At 37.6% G+C, this 17,758-nt stretch overlaps 4 protein-coding genes and 1 pseudogene across 6 annotated transcripts; 2 read left to right on the top strand and 3 right to left on the bottom strand.

Annotated features, from left to right (window-relative positions):
* Positions 1 to 73: 73 nt before the first annotated feature.
* LOC125206743 lies at positions 74 to 2,316 on the bottom strand (annotated as a pseudogene).
* A 1,405-nt stretch (positions 2,317 to 3,721) lies between these two features.
* On the top strand, positions 3,722 to 4,177 carry LOC125207217 (protein phosphatase 1 regulatory subunit INH3-like). Its single transcript, XM_048106464.1, has one exon. The coding sequence runs from the start codon at positions 3,772 to 3,774 to the stop codon at positions 4,057 to 4,059; it is 288 nt and encodes a 95-aa protein (XP_047962421.1). The 5' UTR covers positions 3,722 to 3,771; the 3' UTR covers positions 4,060 to 4,177.
* Positions 4,178 to 5,945: 1,768 nt separating this feature from the next.
* LOC125207215 (eugenol synthase 1-like) lies at positions 5,946 to 9,049 on the top strand. 3 transcript variants are annotated; one of them, XM_048106461.1, is made up of 5 exons: positions 5,946 to 6,206; positions 6,429 to 6,563; positions 7,831 to 8,065; positions 8,386 to 8,589; positions 8,673 to 8,849. In XM_048106461.1, the coding sequence occupies exons 1-5, from the start codon at positions 6,027 to 6,029 to the stop codon at positions 8,702 to 8,704; spliced, it is 786 nt and encodes a 261-aa protein (XP_047962418.1). In that variant the 5' UTR covers positions 5,946 to 6,026; the 3' UTR covers positions 8,705 to 8,849. The 3 variants fall into 3 exon arrangements, with proteins under 3 accessions (XP_047962418.1, XP_047962416.1, XP_047962417.1); XM_048106459.1 differs by having other exon boundaries at positions 5,954 to 6,206; positions 8,680 to 9,049; XM_048106460.1 differs by having other exon boundaries at positions 5,959 to 6,206; positions 8,689 to 9,049.
* On the bottom strand, positions 9,005 to 17,754 carry LOC125207214 (putative F-box protein At5g52610). Its single transcript, XM_048106458.1, has 3 exons — positions 17,639 to 17,754; positions 11,016 to 11,158; positions 9,005 to 10,421 (listed from the first exon to the last, which is right to left on the bottom strand). The coding sequence occupies exon 3, from the start codon at positions 10,412 to 10,414 to the stop codon at positions 9,149 to 9,151; it is 1,266 nt and encodes a 421-aa protein (XP_047962415.1). The 5' UTR covers positions 10,415 to 10,421; positions 11,016 to 11,158; positions 17,639 to 17,754; the 3' UTR covers positions 9,005 to 9,148.
* Positions 15,894 to 17,153, bottom strand: LOC125206742 (F-box protein At5g49610-like). Its single transcript, XM_048105977.1, has one exon. The coding sequence runs from the start codon at positions 17,151 to 17,153 to the stop codon at positions 15,894 to 15,896; it is 1,260 nt and encodes a 419-aa protein (XP_047961934.1).
* Positions 17,755 to 17,758: the final 4 nt, after the last annotated feature.

Raw genomic sequence — 17,758 nt, 5'->3', positions numbered from 1 at the left:
TATTTTTTTCGTAATGAAAAACAAAACACTTTTATTTTGTTATGAGAGAAATTGAAGTTAGGGACACGGTCTCTAAATACGAGATTCTGGTCCACAAGTGGACATATAAATACGTTCATAGTATCTCATTCCTATCAATCGCACACAAATGATTAGGAAACATCGATGAATGCAGTCTTGAAGAAGTCGACAACGAGCAGCACGTGCTTCAAAGAAAAATGCAGCAACGACACTAACTCGAATAGCTTCATCTATGTTTTTTATTCTTCCCCATCATCCCAAAGCAATGAAACATGATAAATTTAACATATTTCTCTATATGTATGTACCTCCCATTCGCCCGAATCTGGCTCCATTTCCCCCGAGAACCGGTCTTATGCAGCCAGTGAGCCCAAGGAGGCTTCCTTCATCGCAAGAAGCTCTGTCAAAACTCGGTCAATTTGTGAGAACACCTCCTCTTTAGGGAGGGTTCCGTCCACCTGCAATTAAGGAGTAAAACATAAGGTTCTCGGCTAACGGTATGGTTCTGCTCATGCAAGAAACGAAACTCAACAACGAACGCTAGTGATTCTACTCGATCTCGTATCACACCTTGACTATTTGGTCGTTGTATAACGAAAGCACAGACTCCACGTTGCTGTTGTGAGTGAGCAAACGCAGTTTAGCCTAAAAAACGAAGATAAAGCCGTGTCACATTCAGAAGATAAAGGGTTGATCTCGTTCCGTGTCCCCAACTTTCGGCATTTTCCAAAAACTATAATTTACCTAAGAATCCGACAACCTGACTACAACGTAAATCAATTGTTTTGGCAAAGTTTGGGACATTTTTTTAGAAAACGCTGAAAGTTGAAATACAAATGTGTAGTTGCAAACCTTTTCTTCAGTGTCATCGAAGCGTTGAGTGAGTCGTGCAGCGATTTCTTCTGTTTCCGGGGGAGAGTATGTGAGATGGTATATTTTCCCGGTGACCGGATCTAGTCTGCGACCGACAACTCTTTCAACGAGGATATCTTCAGGCACCTGTAAAAAAGCATCGAGGAATAAAGAATTTCGACAAACATACGAAAGTAGGCACTATCAAGACTACAAAGACCAACAGTAGAGCCTCACTTCGAGAAGAATGAAGATATCTGGATCGAAACCGAAATTCTTGAGAGAGTTAGCTTGGGATTCGCTCCTCGGATATCCATCAAGAAGCCAGCCGCTCTCCTGAGAGTCTTGCCTTGACAACCGCTCTGTAACCATCTGCAACCAGCAACGAAGGTGAGTTCGTTTGTGGAAGCGAACAACATATAAACGAAGGCTACCGCATCAACTATCTCGTTTGGAACAAGCTTCCCCATTTCCATGTATTCCTTAGCACGCTCCCCGTTTTCAGTCCCTGCAGCAACTTCAGCCCGGAGAAGATCTCCTGCTGCAACGTGTACCAAATTATACTGCAAAGTAAAAACAAAACGAACATGCTTATGTTACATGAGAAAGAATGTATATAAATCAATACATAACTCACACATCCCATTGGATTAGAGAAAATGATTTTGTCATAACTACTATTATGTTTACATCAACTGTTTGAACTCTTACTTTGTCTTTCACGGTCTTCTAAAAACGAGAACGAATTGACCTTTGTTTCTTCTATGTAATTTATAGAATTAATAACGACGGATATTAGAATCGAAACAAACATACAAACTAATAAAAGAACGACTAGACGAGAACAATGCTCGTCGTCATGAACAGTGCTCACATAAGTAAAACGTAAGTTACGTACAATTAACCAGTATTAAACGAGAATGGTGCTCATTGTTACGACACGAATAGTGCTTGCATAAGTATGTAGCATAACATTCACCTTCATATTTCATATAATCACAATTCTAATTTCCAAAACGCCAATCAAAAAATTAAAAAACATAAAAAATTCAAAACTAAAACAAGAAATACCTTTTTAGTAATGAGTTCACATTGAGTTCCTTTCCCAGAAGCAGGGGCTCCTGATATCATTACCCTCAAAGGCTCCATCTTTCACCAGAAGCAACAACCTGTTTTCATTATTCAGCCACAAAATCACCAAAATTTCACCCAAATCAATTTCATTACAGTAAAAAAAAAAAGAATCTTTACCGGTAAACATGGATCAGCTTTGGATTTCCTGAAATGGGTTTTTGATATATTTTGATTCAAACGAAGAGACAAAGATGGGAGCTTGGAAATAGGGAGGAGGAGGTGACTGGGAGAGGGATCTAAGGGCTTGTTTGGATTGAAAGATGCTGCTTTGAAATTCACCGAGGTGCAGCTGCATGAAGAAGTAGCCATCTATTCTGTACCCTCAAACAGATACTAAATCAAGGGATCACAATATAATGTTGTAGTTTTGATTTATTTGGTTGGATGGTTTAATTTAGCAGTGATAGTATCTACAAATAAAGTAGAGTTGTCGAAATTAATCAAGATTGTTTTATATTTTATTTATTTATTGTTTGAATTGGTGCTATAAATGCTTTTGGTCAATATTGGAGGATTAATTTAGTTCAAAATTTTGGGAAAAGTAGTCCCTCCGTCCATGATTTAAAGAATCATTGTCTTTTTAGTTTATCTACGATTTAACAATTTACTTTATTCCATTTTTAATATACGGATCTCATATCCCACCAATATTTTACACTCACAATCCAATATAAAATTAATACTCCCTCATCCCATAAGAATATGTACTCTTTCCTTTTTAGTCCGTTCCACAAAAATATGCATTTTCTACTTTTGGAAAGTCTTTTCTCTCTAATAAGTGGGACCCGTTCTCCACTAACAATACTTTAATTACTTTTTATCTCTACTTCTCTCTTACTAACCAATTTTACATACATTAAAACCCGTGCCAAACCTAAAGTGTATATTCTATGGTGACGGAATAAGTACTTTAAATGGGTCCTACATTCAACTCACTTTCTCACTTTACTTTTCTTCACAAAATCAAACAATTTCTTAACACTCATGCCAAGTTAAAATGACTCATTAAATGGTGGACGGAGAGAGTACTTAGTAAGTTATGATACAAATGGTAAATAAATTGATGTATATGATTAATGAGTTTAAGATATTTTTTTATAAATAAAAATATTCATATTTTTTTTGGGACATATGAAAATGAAAAGTGTATATATTTTATGAGAGAGGTGTGATCAATTGTTAACTTTCTTAAGTTGCTAACTTGCTAATTCATCAATACAGTGGATTAAAAATGTCAACACGGTGACATCAAAATGTGAACACATAATTTTGTTAAACTTCAATATAATGTTAAACTCCAATATAATGTGTTTGAAATTATGTGTTGACATTTTGATGTTACCGTATTCACATTTTTAACACACTGTATGGATGAGTTAGCAGAGTTAGCAACTTAAATAGATAGCAATATAACGCACCCCTTTGAGATATTCTATGAGAAGGAGAATATGATATTACAATGTGTATGTGTTTTTTTGCTGCTTGCTAGTTGATTTTAGTTTCTACTCTATTTTTTGTTGACAAATTTAATTTACGTAGTGTTAGTGTTTTTGATGGACTTTGCTTGCAATACTGTAAATTAAAATGTATATTGATATGGAATCTTTTTCAATTATATTTGTAATAAAATGAGTATGTGCACATACTATTAATATTGTTATTATACCATCCCTTTTTATTAAAAACATTGATCCATATATAAATGAAATAAACAATATTCTTTTAAGGTGAAATTGGGAACCAAATCAAATACGTAATTCAACAATGGCGCGACCGACCTCCACCGCCCCTTCTACGGCGACCACCACGGCCCTCGAGACGTCCTCCTCCTCCAACCAGCATCCGCAGATTAGGGACTCGCTGGTGCTGAAACTGAAGCTTCCGAAGAAGAAGGTGTCGTGGAAGGAAGGAACCGTAGACAACGAGTTTATGAATAAGAAGAGCTCCAAAAAATGCTGCATCTTCCACAAGGAGAAGCCTTTCGACGAGGACGATTCCGACGCCGAGTGCGATCACGATCACGATCATGAAGAGGCTTCGACGAGTCGGTGATTCATCGATTTAATCGCTCGATGATTCTGTAAGCGGTTATTTTGTGATTGCGATTGTCGGAAATGTTGTAAAATCTACTGGAAATTCGATTGGAATACGAAGATTTGATTTGATTTGATTGCTGATTGCGTCTAATTGGATAATTTGGAGGCGATTGCTCTGTTAATTAGGGTTTTGCTGTTTTGCATTTTGGATGAATTTCAAAGTTTTGTATGATCTCACAGCTCAATTGATGAATTTCTCATATGTTATTTTGCCATTTAATCCCCTCAACGTTGATCTCTACTGCTAAATTGATGAGTTTCAGTGTTTAGGACTTTGTGATTGTTTTAGGATAATGAGAAATTGAAAATGAGCAGTAGTTTGCTGGGGAAAATAGGTTTGAACATAGCTGATGGTTGCTTTTTGAGTTTTTCGACTCCCTATGGTTTCTGCACATGCTCGATTCATATGCTGCCTTTAGAGTTTGATTTTTTATTCTTGAGAAGCTCTGTTCTTGCTTGCCACAGCCACCGGGCCAGATTAATCTCGTGTGATCAAATTGTGTCGAGTATCTTGAGTTAGCATAGGGAATCCGGTATGAGCTTTTGGCCTAATTGTCATTGACTGCTGGTGAAATTTGAAATATAACCTTCTTAGTATGTAAAGTTGGAACTTCAACTGATATGAAGATGATGAACTGATACCCTATAGCATAAGATGATGATGTTTGGGGGTTGTATAAGAAAGCTGAATCTCTGAAACTTGTGTGAGTGAATTTGTGTGAATTGTTTAGTAAGAAAATCATATCACACAAAAAACCATTGCTGATCATAGTGAGTGTTGTTGGTATGTGGATATAAGTTTGGTTTCCCTAAGAAATCAGATTTTTGTTATAAATTGTTGACTCGAATACTAGCACTGTCAAAACATCTGAAATAAACGGTCGTGGTGAATGTTTGAAGTTCGATTAGTATTAGTATGAAGCAACATAAGTGGTGATGATGTAGCTGTAGAAGAATTGAAGTAGCTCGTATGTACTGTGATTTTGGTGGTCTTTCACCATCTGCTGTGAGATAAAGTTGTTGCACGGGAGTATGGTGTTGGGGTGTCGTGAGCCTGTTTATCTTCCTCTCTGCCCTCTCTGCACACCATGTGTTGGTTTTGATTTAAAGTTTGATTTTGATGAATTGTCTCCAAATTTGTTCCTTGTCGGCAAAGCAGCCCCAACAACTTGCCGTTGGCTGTAGGATTAGATGTCGAAGGCGGCTGCATATGGTTAGGGAGACGTCAGGTGGCTGCGTAGGGTTAGGGGGAGAGAGAGGAGTGAAGAAGATGAATATGTTCCAATATTTAGGCTTAGGGTAGGGAGATATTGGTGGCAGCTTGCATAGGGTTAGGGAGAGCAAATGGAGCAACTTGCATAGGGATTGAAGGAGGGGGGAAGATCAGTACGTGACGTGCCATGTTTTCCGTAAAATCAACAAACGACCCCGTTTAGTCTACGTTCGTGCTCCTTATGTATGCGCCATCTCATTATTACTAACTAGAAAATTTTGCTGTTGGACAATTGTGAAAACGGGAACTTCGTGATTTTAAGTTCTAACATAAAAAGTTGTGGGACCGACCAGAAGTCATGGCAACTAATTGATTTAAACGAAAATTTGCCCATAGGAACCATGTTTGATGATTTTGATTTCCTTACCTCTATGATTGATCCTATATTTAGATGAAATCCATGTGATTTTCTTCGCCCTAATTAACATTACAAAACACTAACGAGTTATAGCTATATACTATGTAAATGTTTCAAATTTTATGTGAAGGCTAATTAATGTAACTAACTCTATTGATTGCATGTAATAAGTGGAGCCAAATACATATCCCTTGGCTATAAATACACATGGATTATGCATGTGAAACCACAACTTGCATAAGTCAAGAGCAAAATTCGTGGTGAAGATTGTGGCATAAAATTGCATCCATCAATGGAGAAAAATGAGAGCAAAAACAAAATCCTCATAGTTGGAGGGAGTGGTTATGTAGGGGGTTACATTGTTAGAGCAAGCCTCAAATTAGGGCACCCTACTTATGTTTTCTCAAGACCTAATTCCTCCAAAACAAACCTCCTCAACCACTTCCAATCCTTGGGAGCCATCATTGTCAAGGTCTCTCTCTCCCTCTCTCTCTCTATCGAAACTTAGAATGTGTTTGCAAGTAGTGACGGATTCAGGAACTAGAAAAATCTGTTGGTAAATATAGTTACCGACAGATTACAAGGAGGTGCTAGAGTTGTCCCCTTTACGCACCTCTAATATTCCCCGTTGGAAAAAACTTAATTTTATTAACAGCGTTGAAAATAATTTTGTGCATCCACCTCTTTTTTGCAGGGAATGCTTGACGAGCATGAGAAGCTTGTTTCAGTGATAAAGGAGGTTGATGTTGTGATATCTGCGGTTGCATGTCCTCAAATTCTTGACCAGCTCAAGATTTTGGAGGCTATCAAGGTTGCTGGAAATATTAAGGTATTTTGTGTGTGTGTGTGTTGAAACTCGAGATTATGCTACGATCTATAATCCATCTAAGAATCTGTATACGAACCATAGCATACCTAATGAAAATTTCTACCTTCTATAATTTTTTGAGAGTTCTCTTACTTCCATAATCACTTGAGATCAAAAACATTATTTAATAATCAGATGTGAATGAGGTTGATTTTGGAAGAATTATTTTCTCTTCTTCACAAAATATCTTTATATTTATGTGCGGATAAAGTTTATCGGCCAGCTTGATTTTTCTATTCATGTGGGACTTTTGATAAATAGAGAGAAAAGAAGCGATGTAATTATTGTTGCACTATCTTAATAAATTATGGCTGATATCAGTCGACATGGTCCATGGACTGTCTATAGTGATATGACGGTACATCTATTTTATATACTTAAATTCGTAAAAAATTAATAAAATTTCATATAAAAATCATATACTACAATTTTCAATGGACCCTATAGAGTCAATATTTGAGGCAAGCTTTTATTTTTGAGTAATCGTCAGTACCATGTTTTTGCAATTTTCAATGTTTTAATCACGGTTAAATTAAACTAGACCCTCAATGAATAGTAGTACTTAATTAATTTCATTAAACTAATACTGATAGATAGTTAAAAAAATTAAATTTCTTACTATATGTGAAAAGATAGATAGTGCTAAAATTTAATTATACTTTTCAGATTTTCATGTGACATTTGCGTCATGACATGATGACATTCAATAATCGACAAATGATATAACCATATGGATATTCTTTGCTAAAATTAGATAGGTTACTAGTACTACTTTAATTGCAAAATATCTACTACTCCATATTTCAAGATTTTTTAAAAATATACTCCCCTATTTGTTTTGTGTGCTTATATATAAAAGAGAGTGATCCATACATAAAATCAATTAAAATCATAAATTTACTTAAACGTCATCAAATGAATAACGTTTCTTACATCCTAAGTATTTGAAGATTTAAATCAATAATTCTTTTTGAATAAAAATATGTTCCAACTCCAATATATTGCTTTATTTGTGTTCAGTGCAAAAAAAAAAATAAAAAAAATCATGTATATTAGTACCTTTGTGTAGTCGAGCGATATAAGACTCGTTCATCTTTAATCAAATGATTATCGATCCTAGATACCATTAGTCTAACAATAAAAATTACATATGACACTTATAAATGTATAGCTTTTTGTACTTATTTCATCTCAATTTTACTATACATATTTTTTATTCATTTTGTAGAGATTTTTGCCGTCCGGTTATGGGGTGGATGAAGATAAAGAAATTAGTGTATTGCCACCATTCGAATCAGTTCTTGAGAAGAAGAGGACAATCAGAAGAGCCATTGAAGAAGCAAAAATTCCTTACACTTATGTGTGTGTAAATTGCTGTGGAGCTTACTTCATCAACTATTTGCTCCACCCTTACCATCCCGACAACGAGGAGATCACTGTCTATGGCGACGGCAAAGCTAAATGTAAGAACTCGTGCTGGTTAATCCCGTTTTGCGCCCCACAATTTTGCGAAATTTTTTTATTTATATATGCTTTAACACAATTCAACAATGTTATAGTGAGTCAGCTTGTCAGGTTAGTTTAACAGGGGTAAAAAGAAATTTGGGTTGATCCACCTAACAATATGACAAGTTAACTTATATGTCAAGCAAGATGTAAATAAAACATTTTACAAAGTCTAACAATTTTTTTACGAGACTATATAAGTTCGAGATATTTTTAACTTTGATTTTTTTACATCGAAAGTTGGTGTGTTTTTTCGCACCTTTTTTTGTTGTGTTAGTTGTGATGACCTATGAAGACGACATCGGGCTTTGCACGATCAAAGCTGCGAATGATCCGAGAGCGTGCAACCGCACCTTGATATACAAACCTCCAACTAACATACTAACACAAACGGAATTAATTTCAATGTGGGAGAAGAAATCAGGAAGGAATTTCAAAAAGATTCACATTCATGAAGAAGAAGTCGAGGCCCTTTCACAAAGTAAGTCGATTAATCAATGAATTAATCGTGTTGATTTGTGTTTATAGGCTTAAATTGATCCGTTTTCTCTGTTACATTTTCATGTTACATTTATTACAGAGCTGCCGGACCCTGAGAACATACCGGTGGCCATCCTCCACGGCATCTTCATAAAAGGCACGACGACAAGCCATGATTTTGCAGAGAACGACGTGGAGGCTTCCGTACTATATCCAGACATGAAATTCACTACGATCGATGAGCTTCTCGACATTTTTGTCGAAGGCGATGCGCCCAAGCCGGCCTCAGCTGCATTTTAATGAATGAGAAGGCCACATTTGATTCTTGATTGCCGTTTGTTTGAATAAATTGTTCAATTATTAATTCATGTTATTTTTCTATCAAGAATTTTCATTGTTGTAAATCAAGATTTATGTGTGAAAATTTAGCAACTCGATATTAAAGCTCGTGTTTCACTTCATCAGTACACGTTTACACCCTACTTATTATTCCGTACGCGGTTAAGATCTTTGCAGCCGCTCAGTCATGAGTTCGTCACTCCAATTTTGTTTTCGTCTTGCTAGATCTTCCAAGAGACGAGACTATTCACATGAGGAAAATAGCAGCCGGGCGAAGGGCGCCATTCGTTCTTCGCCTTGATCTTCCTCATAACCCGCGAACCTCTATCATAAGCATATAGATGCTCCCCATGCTCGAAAACCAATTCGCCACCTGTTCCCACGCAATAGCGGGGAACCATATCTCTCGCGCGATTCAACACGACATTGTGCTGCTTCGCCCAACCCTCGCCTCCCAAACTCTTCAAGATCCACACACAAATCCGGATGGCTGACTCACGAGACACGAATCCAAGACTCCCATCTATTTCAAGAACGCGATCGTGAATCCCACCGGTGCTGGGGAGAGGTATCTTGACAAACTCCTCATCCTTCAACGGCATTGACACGATGTGCTCGTTATGATCAACATTGGGAACCCAATGCAGAGCTCCTATGGCGGAAACCGGGGCATATCCTAACCAGCCCATGAATCCATGAGGGGGTCCTTCGACGACTCTCCATGTCCTGCTCCCGATGTGAATAATCTCACACCCGATGCACTGTGAGGCATCCTGAAACAAGTGCACGAGTTTATACCTGCTCAACTCGCGGCAAAATGCCAATCCATACGATTCACGGTGAGGGTCACACATAGTCCCCAAAGGAACTGTTTCCACCTCCCTCGTGACAGGGTTCATCACGATTAGCCCTCTCCCTTTCACAACCTTTTCAAGAACGATCAAGCCATTGCACGTCGCCTTGATGTGGCCGGTGCAAGTCACATTGTACTCCTTTATCGTGCTTTTGGCACCTCCGATCTCCAAATACTTGATCTGAAACCGAGTACGTGGGCTGAAAAGGTGCCAGTGAAGTACAGCAACAGAGTCTAACCCTAGAACCTTGGCATCGGCATTAAACTCGTCTTTTTTCACAGCTGAGGAGCTCCCACCATTAGAAGACGAGGCAGCCCTCGCAGCCGGGGTCAAATATATCAATCCAACGCTTGATCGCTTCAGATGGGAATCAACAAAATCAGGACGATTGACAATCCGGTACCAGGCCTTACAAACAAACCTCGATGATAGTAGCGATTCAAGAGGAAGCCGGACAATGATGTGGAAAATGCAGTCATCAGGGAGATAAGGCACAGCAACCGGACTACTATCCCGTGGCTCCTTGCTTGTCTGCTGCTTTCTCTTCTCTTCTTCGAGCTCCCGTTTCAACTTCATTCTTTCTTCCGCCCACTTCAGCAAGCTAGTCTTTTCGCCCGTGGCGGATTTCTTCATCGTGTCACTTCAATTGACAGAAGAAACTAAACATCACTCTATAAACATAACAATGTAACAATCTAAGAAGCTTAGATTACACTCTACTTTGCTATTTCTTGATTTATGACTTTTTTGATTCAGCCAAAATAAATTTAAAAAATAAATAACGATGAGATCATAGATAAATTTTAAACAATACCAAAATCAAGGTCATAAATAGATTCATTATTCGTAGACAATCAACTAGAACTAGACCACCAAAATAGGCATATTTATGAAGTAGAAGTAGAGTAGTACTCCACTTTCTAAATTCAGCTCAAAATATAGTTAGTTTCTGAATCAAATGAAGAAAAAACGACGCAAAAAAACGTATCTTTGACCGCAGCAGATACATCTGTAACCTAATTTCAGTTCACAATCAGAATTGGGGGAAAAAGAAGGAGGAGACAACTGATGAAAATTCAAGCTAAGTAAAGGAGATCAAGCTTACAAGAAAACATTATATCGGCGTAATCATCGGATAAAACTGAAATGGAAGCAACTGAAGGCCCAATTTCACAAATCGTCTCAGTTAATGGAAAGCAAAAAAAATTCGTAGCCGATTACTGACAAAATTTACCTGTTTACAGTAAATTGGAGTTCAGTGAGTTGTCAAAAACTGTCGATGTAATTCTCTCTCTTCGATCGCACGCCGGTAAGAGTGAAAATCACCGGCTTTGATTTCTCAGAGGCGTAATGGCGATGGCTTGTGAACGAAGATCGCTACAACAGCATTGTTGACTTGAGAGCGTCAATTTTTATGGTCTTATAAAGAGATATCTCCAATTGATTTTTCTTTATTTGGAGGGAAAATAAATTATTTTTTAGGAAAATGGAATCATAATTTTAGATAATACCTGATAATAATATATATTTTAAGTCATTTAACCAGTTGAGAATACAATAATCCAAAATTATGACAGCCTTATCAATGGAAACAATCATACCATTTTTGACACCTCTATGAAAAATACTCCCTCCATCTTTAATAAGATACCATTTTTGACACCTCTATGAAAAATACTCCCTCCATCTTTAATAAGATTAAGAGGATATATTTTTCTTTTTAGATTATCTCAATCAACACTAAAAATAGAAATACTTTTATCTCTGCTTTAGTTTCTATCTCTTACTTTACTCTCTCCTATTAACACATAGAATAAAGTCACGTAAAATTTCATGCCATCTTAAGAAGGGGTATCTTCCGTAGAACGGAGGGAGCAGATTAATAAAATAACATCTCAATTCTTGATACATATTTTGGCAATTAGATGATCATCCTTTGATCACCCCATGATACAAGAGTGTTCCGGTGAGGAATATAAATCTTATTCATCATCGCAAATCATGGCTCCTCCTTGTCCTCATCACCGTCATCGTTATCATCATCATCATAACCGGATGATCCTGAACTTATGAGCCTCGTTTCATCCCTAGCAAAGTCGTAAACACACAATCGCCCCCCTTCGCACTCAAGCACCATCTCACTCCCATCCCTCCGGCTACAAACCGGGACACAGTAGTTTAAATCCCCCCTCAAATCGATCCTACATCTCATGATCCAACATTCCTCACTCAAAATCCATACTTCCAATGCATCAACCTTGGCATGGCTCACGAATCCAAGATCCCCTCCCATCTCAACCAGCGTATCGTTCCATACCCTCTTCACGGGCAAATTCTTGGCGACAACCTTCTCATCACGCACATCCAATGAGACAACATAATCACACCAATCTCCAACTCCTAGCAAGTGCAGTGATCCGCCCACAGACAACATGGTTTGCCCAATCCGAACCGATTCAAGAGACCCCTCGACTCTCCTCCATTTCCTCGTCCCAACGCTCAAAATCTCACAACCAACACTCCAAAACGGCTCAGGAAACAAGTGCACAACTTTGTATGTTTTGGCCTCACTACAAAAGGCTATACCAAATGAGGTCATATAGATGATTGCATGAAACACCTAATGGAAGATCAACATACTCCCCTGTCTGTCATAGGATTGGTGAGCACCAATCTCTTCCTCCTCAAATTAGTTATGACAATCAAGCCATTATAGCTTGCTCGAACGCTACACAACTCATCCATGCTCGACTCCACAAAACTACTCCTTAAACCATCCAAACTCAAGAAATGGAAGTAGGCCTTTGGCTTCTTCCCCACACACCCTTTAGGGCAAAATGCCATCTGCTGAGATATCAAGACTGTGTCCGACTTCTGAGCATGACTTGCCACAAAAATCGAGCTATTGAGTTGACCGAACCACTGCTTGCACACAAACTGCAACCTCAAGACGGATTCGGCAGGGAGCAACATGAAAATCTGGTAGAGCAAGCCATGTGAAAGATTTGCTTGAATCTCAACCTCTGTGTTAGACACGGTCTCTTCTCTAGAGGAAGAGTTTCTCTGGAAAAACTCAGCCAGGAGGCGGCTCTGCTTCCTGGCTAAGGCTTCCCTCCAGGTGGCGCCTATGCGCCACCTGGGGAGAAATTGGCGGACCGTGTCGCCATCCATTGTCGGAGAGAAAGTTCAAGGCTGTGAGTAATTCTTTGATGTATCAAACAACAAATGTATATATATAGATAGAGATAGTGGCAATGGAAACAGAGTTTGTTGTTAGTTTTGGACAAGACAATATAATTGTAGTTGTCCTAAACAATAGCAATCTACCATTTTCGTGAATTTTATTAAAAAATTAATCACGAATCAAGAATAACCATCAAGAATTTTGGATTCTAATGGGAAAAACGGTGGCAACATTCAATATTTTTCCTCCTCTGTTGTGTATGAACAAGAGATATGATTTTCAATTAATAAAGAGTAAAGACCAAATGTGATCCCTAACATATGGTCGTTTTATCAATTTGGTCTTTAACATTATCATTTTGATTATTTGGTCCCTCACAAATAAACTCGGATCCGAATCGGTCCTCACTTTACAGAACCGTCAAAAAATAGATGGTTATTGCAATTTGACTATATTAAATTACTAATGGTAATTAATTATACCTAATTATAATTCTTAATTGCTATTAAATTACAAATTATTCATTTCATTTTGCAACTGATATTATCTTTTCTCCAATTTTGCTAATAGGAAAAGAATTATAATTAGGTATAATTAATTACCATTAGTAATTTAATATAGTCAAATTGCGGTCATCGTCTATTTTTTGACGGTTCTGTTAAGTGAGGACCGATTCGGGTCCGAGTTTATTTGTGAGGGACCAAATAATCAAAAAGATAATGTTAAGGATTAAATTGATAACACGGCCATATGTTAGGGACCACATTTGGCCTTTACTCATTAATAAACCAATATAAATTATATAATCCTCAACTTTGCCAATATTTGATTTATTTATGACTTCATATTTTGGTTCAACCAAAATAAACTAATAATATTCCAACAAGATTATTCCAACTTTAGTTAAATTTTGATTCAACCTCTATGATCCATTCTAACAAGACGAGTGTTTATTTTAAAGTTCCAACACAGGATAACAACACTGATGACTGAAATGCCCTTAGTAAATTTTAAATTTTACAATTATTTCCTATTCTAACACCAAATTTTATGAGGAAGAATTTAGCCGGTTAATTGAATTTGTTTTGATGAGTTAGGTTGGCCAATACTACGACCTCCGTCTAGGGCTGGGAAAAAATACCGAAAAAATGATATATCGCTCGTATCGTATTGAAAAATATCGAAAAATTATCGAATTTTCGATATATCGTAATTTTCGATACGATACGATATGATATCGTATCGTAAGTTTTCAATACGATAACGATATGAATTTCCTTGATATATCGTTTTATATCGAAAATACGATATATATCTATATTTAACTATATATCGAATTTCGGTACGATATATCGAAATATCGATACGATAACGATACAAAATTTTTTTATATCGAAAGTTCGATATATCGAAACTTTCGATACGATAACGATATGAAATTCTTTCATATCGATATTTTCGATACGATACACGATACAACGTTTTCGATACGATATATCGTATCGACCCATCCCTACCTCCATCCCATGCTACACAATTCTTTTTCGGAGTCATTTTAAAAAAATGATAATAGATACATCTGTCCACGAAAAATAGTCTTATTTTGTCATTTTGAAATATCAACAAAACGTAGTCCTATTTCTTAAAATGGAGAGTTTCTCTTTCTTATTTTACTCACTTTTTCTTCTCTCTCATACTTTATCTATTTTTTTCTCATTCTCTTTTACTTTACTAATTCTCATTAAAACTCATGTCGTCCACAAATGAGACTATTTTTTGTGGACGAAGAGATTACCTTTTCTCCACTTTAATTATTATTACTCCCTCCGTCCCATAAAACCATGGGCATATGATATGGCACAAAAATTAAGACAAAATTGAAAAATTAAGAGAAATGGAGAGAAAGATAGTTAAAACAGTGCTAATGGATGAGACCCACCTTATTATATGGTAATAAATTTAGATAACTTTTCATAATGGACGAAAACGGAAAGAGAACATATTTTATGGGACGGAGAGAGTATCATTTTTTCAAATGACTTCGAAAAAGAAATATATCAAGTAGCACGTGACGGAGTGTATCTCACAATTTGAGAACTTCCGGTAATAGATTAGTTTTAAAATGTTGGAGTGTCCCTTAAAATAACCAAATACTAGTAGGACTAAATAATGAAAAAAAAACTAAAGTTAGATCTCATTTTTCGTAAACAATATTTCAGTAACTTTTTTTTATCTCTTTTATTTTACCAATTACACATTATAATCCACGTTCAAAATTGGTCTATTTTCTGTTTATTTCCTCACAACTAGCATGAAAATTTTCACTAGGTGAATTGAGTGATCCAAAATCAGTGATTCATATTTAAGCTTCATCTAAGTACATTTAGTTCAGCAAAAACTAGTTCATATAGTTCAGCACAAAGGTGTTATCACCCTTTGATCACCCACATGATACAAGAGTGTTCGAGTGAGGAATACAAGTCCTACTTATCCTCATCACGCATGGCTTATCATCACCACCACCACCGGATGATCCTGAAGTTATGAGCCTCGTTTCATCCCTACCAAAGTCGTAAACACACAACCCCCCTTGCCCTCGAGCACCATCTCACTCCCATCCCTCCGGCAACAAACCGGGATGCAGTAGCCTAAATCCGCCCTCAAATTGATCCTACATCTCTTGATCCAACTCAATCAGAACCCACACTTCCAACGCATTAACCTCTACACGGTTCTCAAATCCAAGACACTTCCAAATCATTTTTATTGTTATTTAAGTTGCTTCTTTTTATCACGAAACCTTTTTGTCTAAACATAAAAATAACTCAATTATCCTAAAATTTACTAAACTAAAAAAATAACTCGACTAACAAAATATTGATAAAGTATAATCGATTTTGACAATTCTATTGATACACATTTTAACAATTATGTGATCACACTTTGATCACCACATGATACAAGCGTATTCCAATGAGGTAAATAAAGCCTATTTATCTTTCCAAGCCATGGCTCCTCACCATCACCACCATCCGATGATCCCGAACTCGAACTCACGAGCCTCATTTCTTCCCTACCAAAGTCGTAAACACACAAGCGACCTTTCACGCACTCAAGCACCATCTCCTTCCCGTCTCTCCGGCTACAAACCGGGACGCAGTATTGGACAAAATCTACCCTCAAATCGATCCTACACTTCTTGATCCAACATTCCCCTCCCAAATCACTCAGAATCCACACTTCCAACGCATTAACCTCTACACGGCTCACAAATCCAAGACCCCCCGCGATCTCAACCAGTCTATCTCCCCACGCCCTCTTCACGGGCAATTGCTTAGTGACAAACTTCTCATCACACACGTCCAAGGAAATGAAGCAATCACGTGTCCGCCTAGCTCCTAGCCAGTGCAGTGATCCCCCCACAGACACCGGATTTTGCCTAGTCCGAACCAATTCAAGTGGCTCCTCGATTCTCCTCCATTTCCTCGTTTCAACGCTCAAGATCTCACAACCAACACCCCCCAACACCTCACGGAACAAGTGCACGACTTTGTACGTTTTCGCCTCACTACAAAAGGCTATACCAAATGATTCACATAAATGATGACATGAAACACCTAATGGAAGACCAACATACTTCCCGGTTACAGGATTCATAAGCAACAATCTCTTCCTCCTCGAATTAAATCCGAGAATCAAGCCATCATAGCTTGCTCGAACGCTACCTAAATCATCCACACTCGACTCCACAAAACTACTCCTCAAACCATCCAAACTCAAGAAATGGAAGTAGGCCTTTGGCATCCCCACACACCCTCTAGGCCAAAAGGCCATCTGCTGAGATATCAAGACCGTCTCCGACTTCTGAGCATGACTCGACACAAAAATCGAGCTATTGATCAGACCAAACCACTGCTTGCACACAAACTGCAGCCTAAAGAGGGATTCAGCAGGGAGCAACATGAAAATCTGGTAGAGCAAATCATGTGAAAGATTTGCTTGAATCCCAACCTCTATGTTCGGATCCCGAGACGCGGTCTCTCCTCGAGCATCAGCCTGCTTCGAGGAAGAGTTTCTCCGGAGAAACTCAGCCACGAGGCGGCTTTGCTTCCGGGATAAGGCTTCTCTCCATGTGGCGCCTCGTAGGCGCGGCCTGGGGAGCCGTCGGCGCCCCGTGTCAGCATCCATTGCTGAGTTCAAGGCTGTGAGTAATGCTTTGAAGTATCAAACAACACATGTATAGAATATAGATATCTAGAGGTGATGGAAACAGAGTTTCTTGTTGGTGTTTGGACAAGAAAATAAAAGTATATGCTTTTGCAATTGTCCTAAACTCTGTCATCTATGTAATGACAATAGCAATTGACCATTTTGGTGAATTTTATTCAAAATTAATCACAAAATAACCTTCTCTCCAAAACAAACACCCGAATCAAGAATCATCATGAGATATCCATCAACAATTTTGGATTTTAGTGGGCGAATGGTATCAAGATTCAACCTTTTCCCTTTGTTGTGTGTGAACAGGAGAAATGATTCTAAATGGATAAAAGCGATAATCGGCAAATATAATCATGAAGGAAAAACAGTCATTTCTTGATTTACATTCAATTATATGCAATAAAATAGACAGATTACGGCATCCCCGATTTTTGGAAGCTTGTAAATGATACCTGAGAGAAATGTTCTTGAAAAGCAGAACTTCTCGAGCTGGAAATTTGTGAAAGTGTGAATCGAGATGGAGAAAAGGCAAGAAAAAGTAAATTCTGTTGTGATTGTGCCATTTGACAAAA

The sequence above is a fragment of the Salvia hispanica genome, chromosome 2 (assembly GCF_023119035.1).
Source record: "Salvia hispanica cultivar TCC Black 2014 chromosome 2, UniMelb_Shisp_WGS_1.0, whole genome shotgun sequence".
NCBI classification, from domain to species: Eukaryota; Viridiplantae; Streptophyta; class Magnoliopsida; order Lamiales; family Lamiaceae; genus Salvia; species Salvia hispanica.
This window is presented reverse-complemented; position numbering and strand designations above follow the sequence as displayed.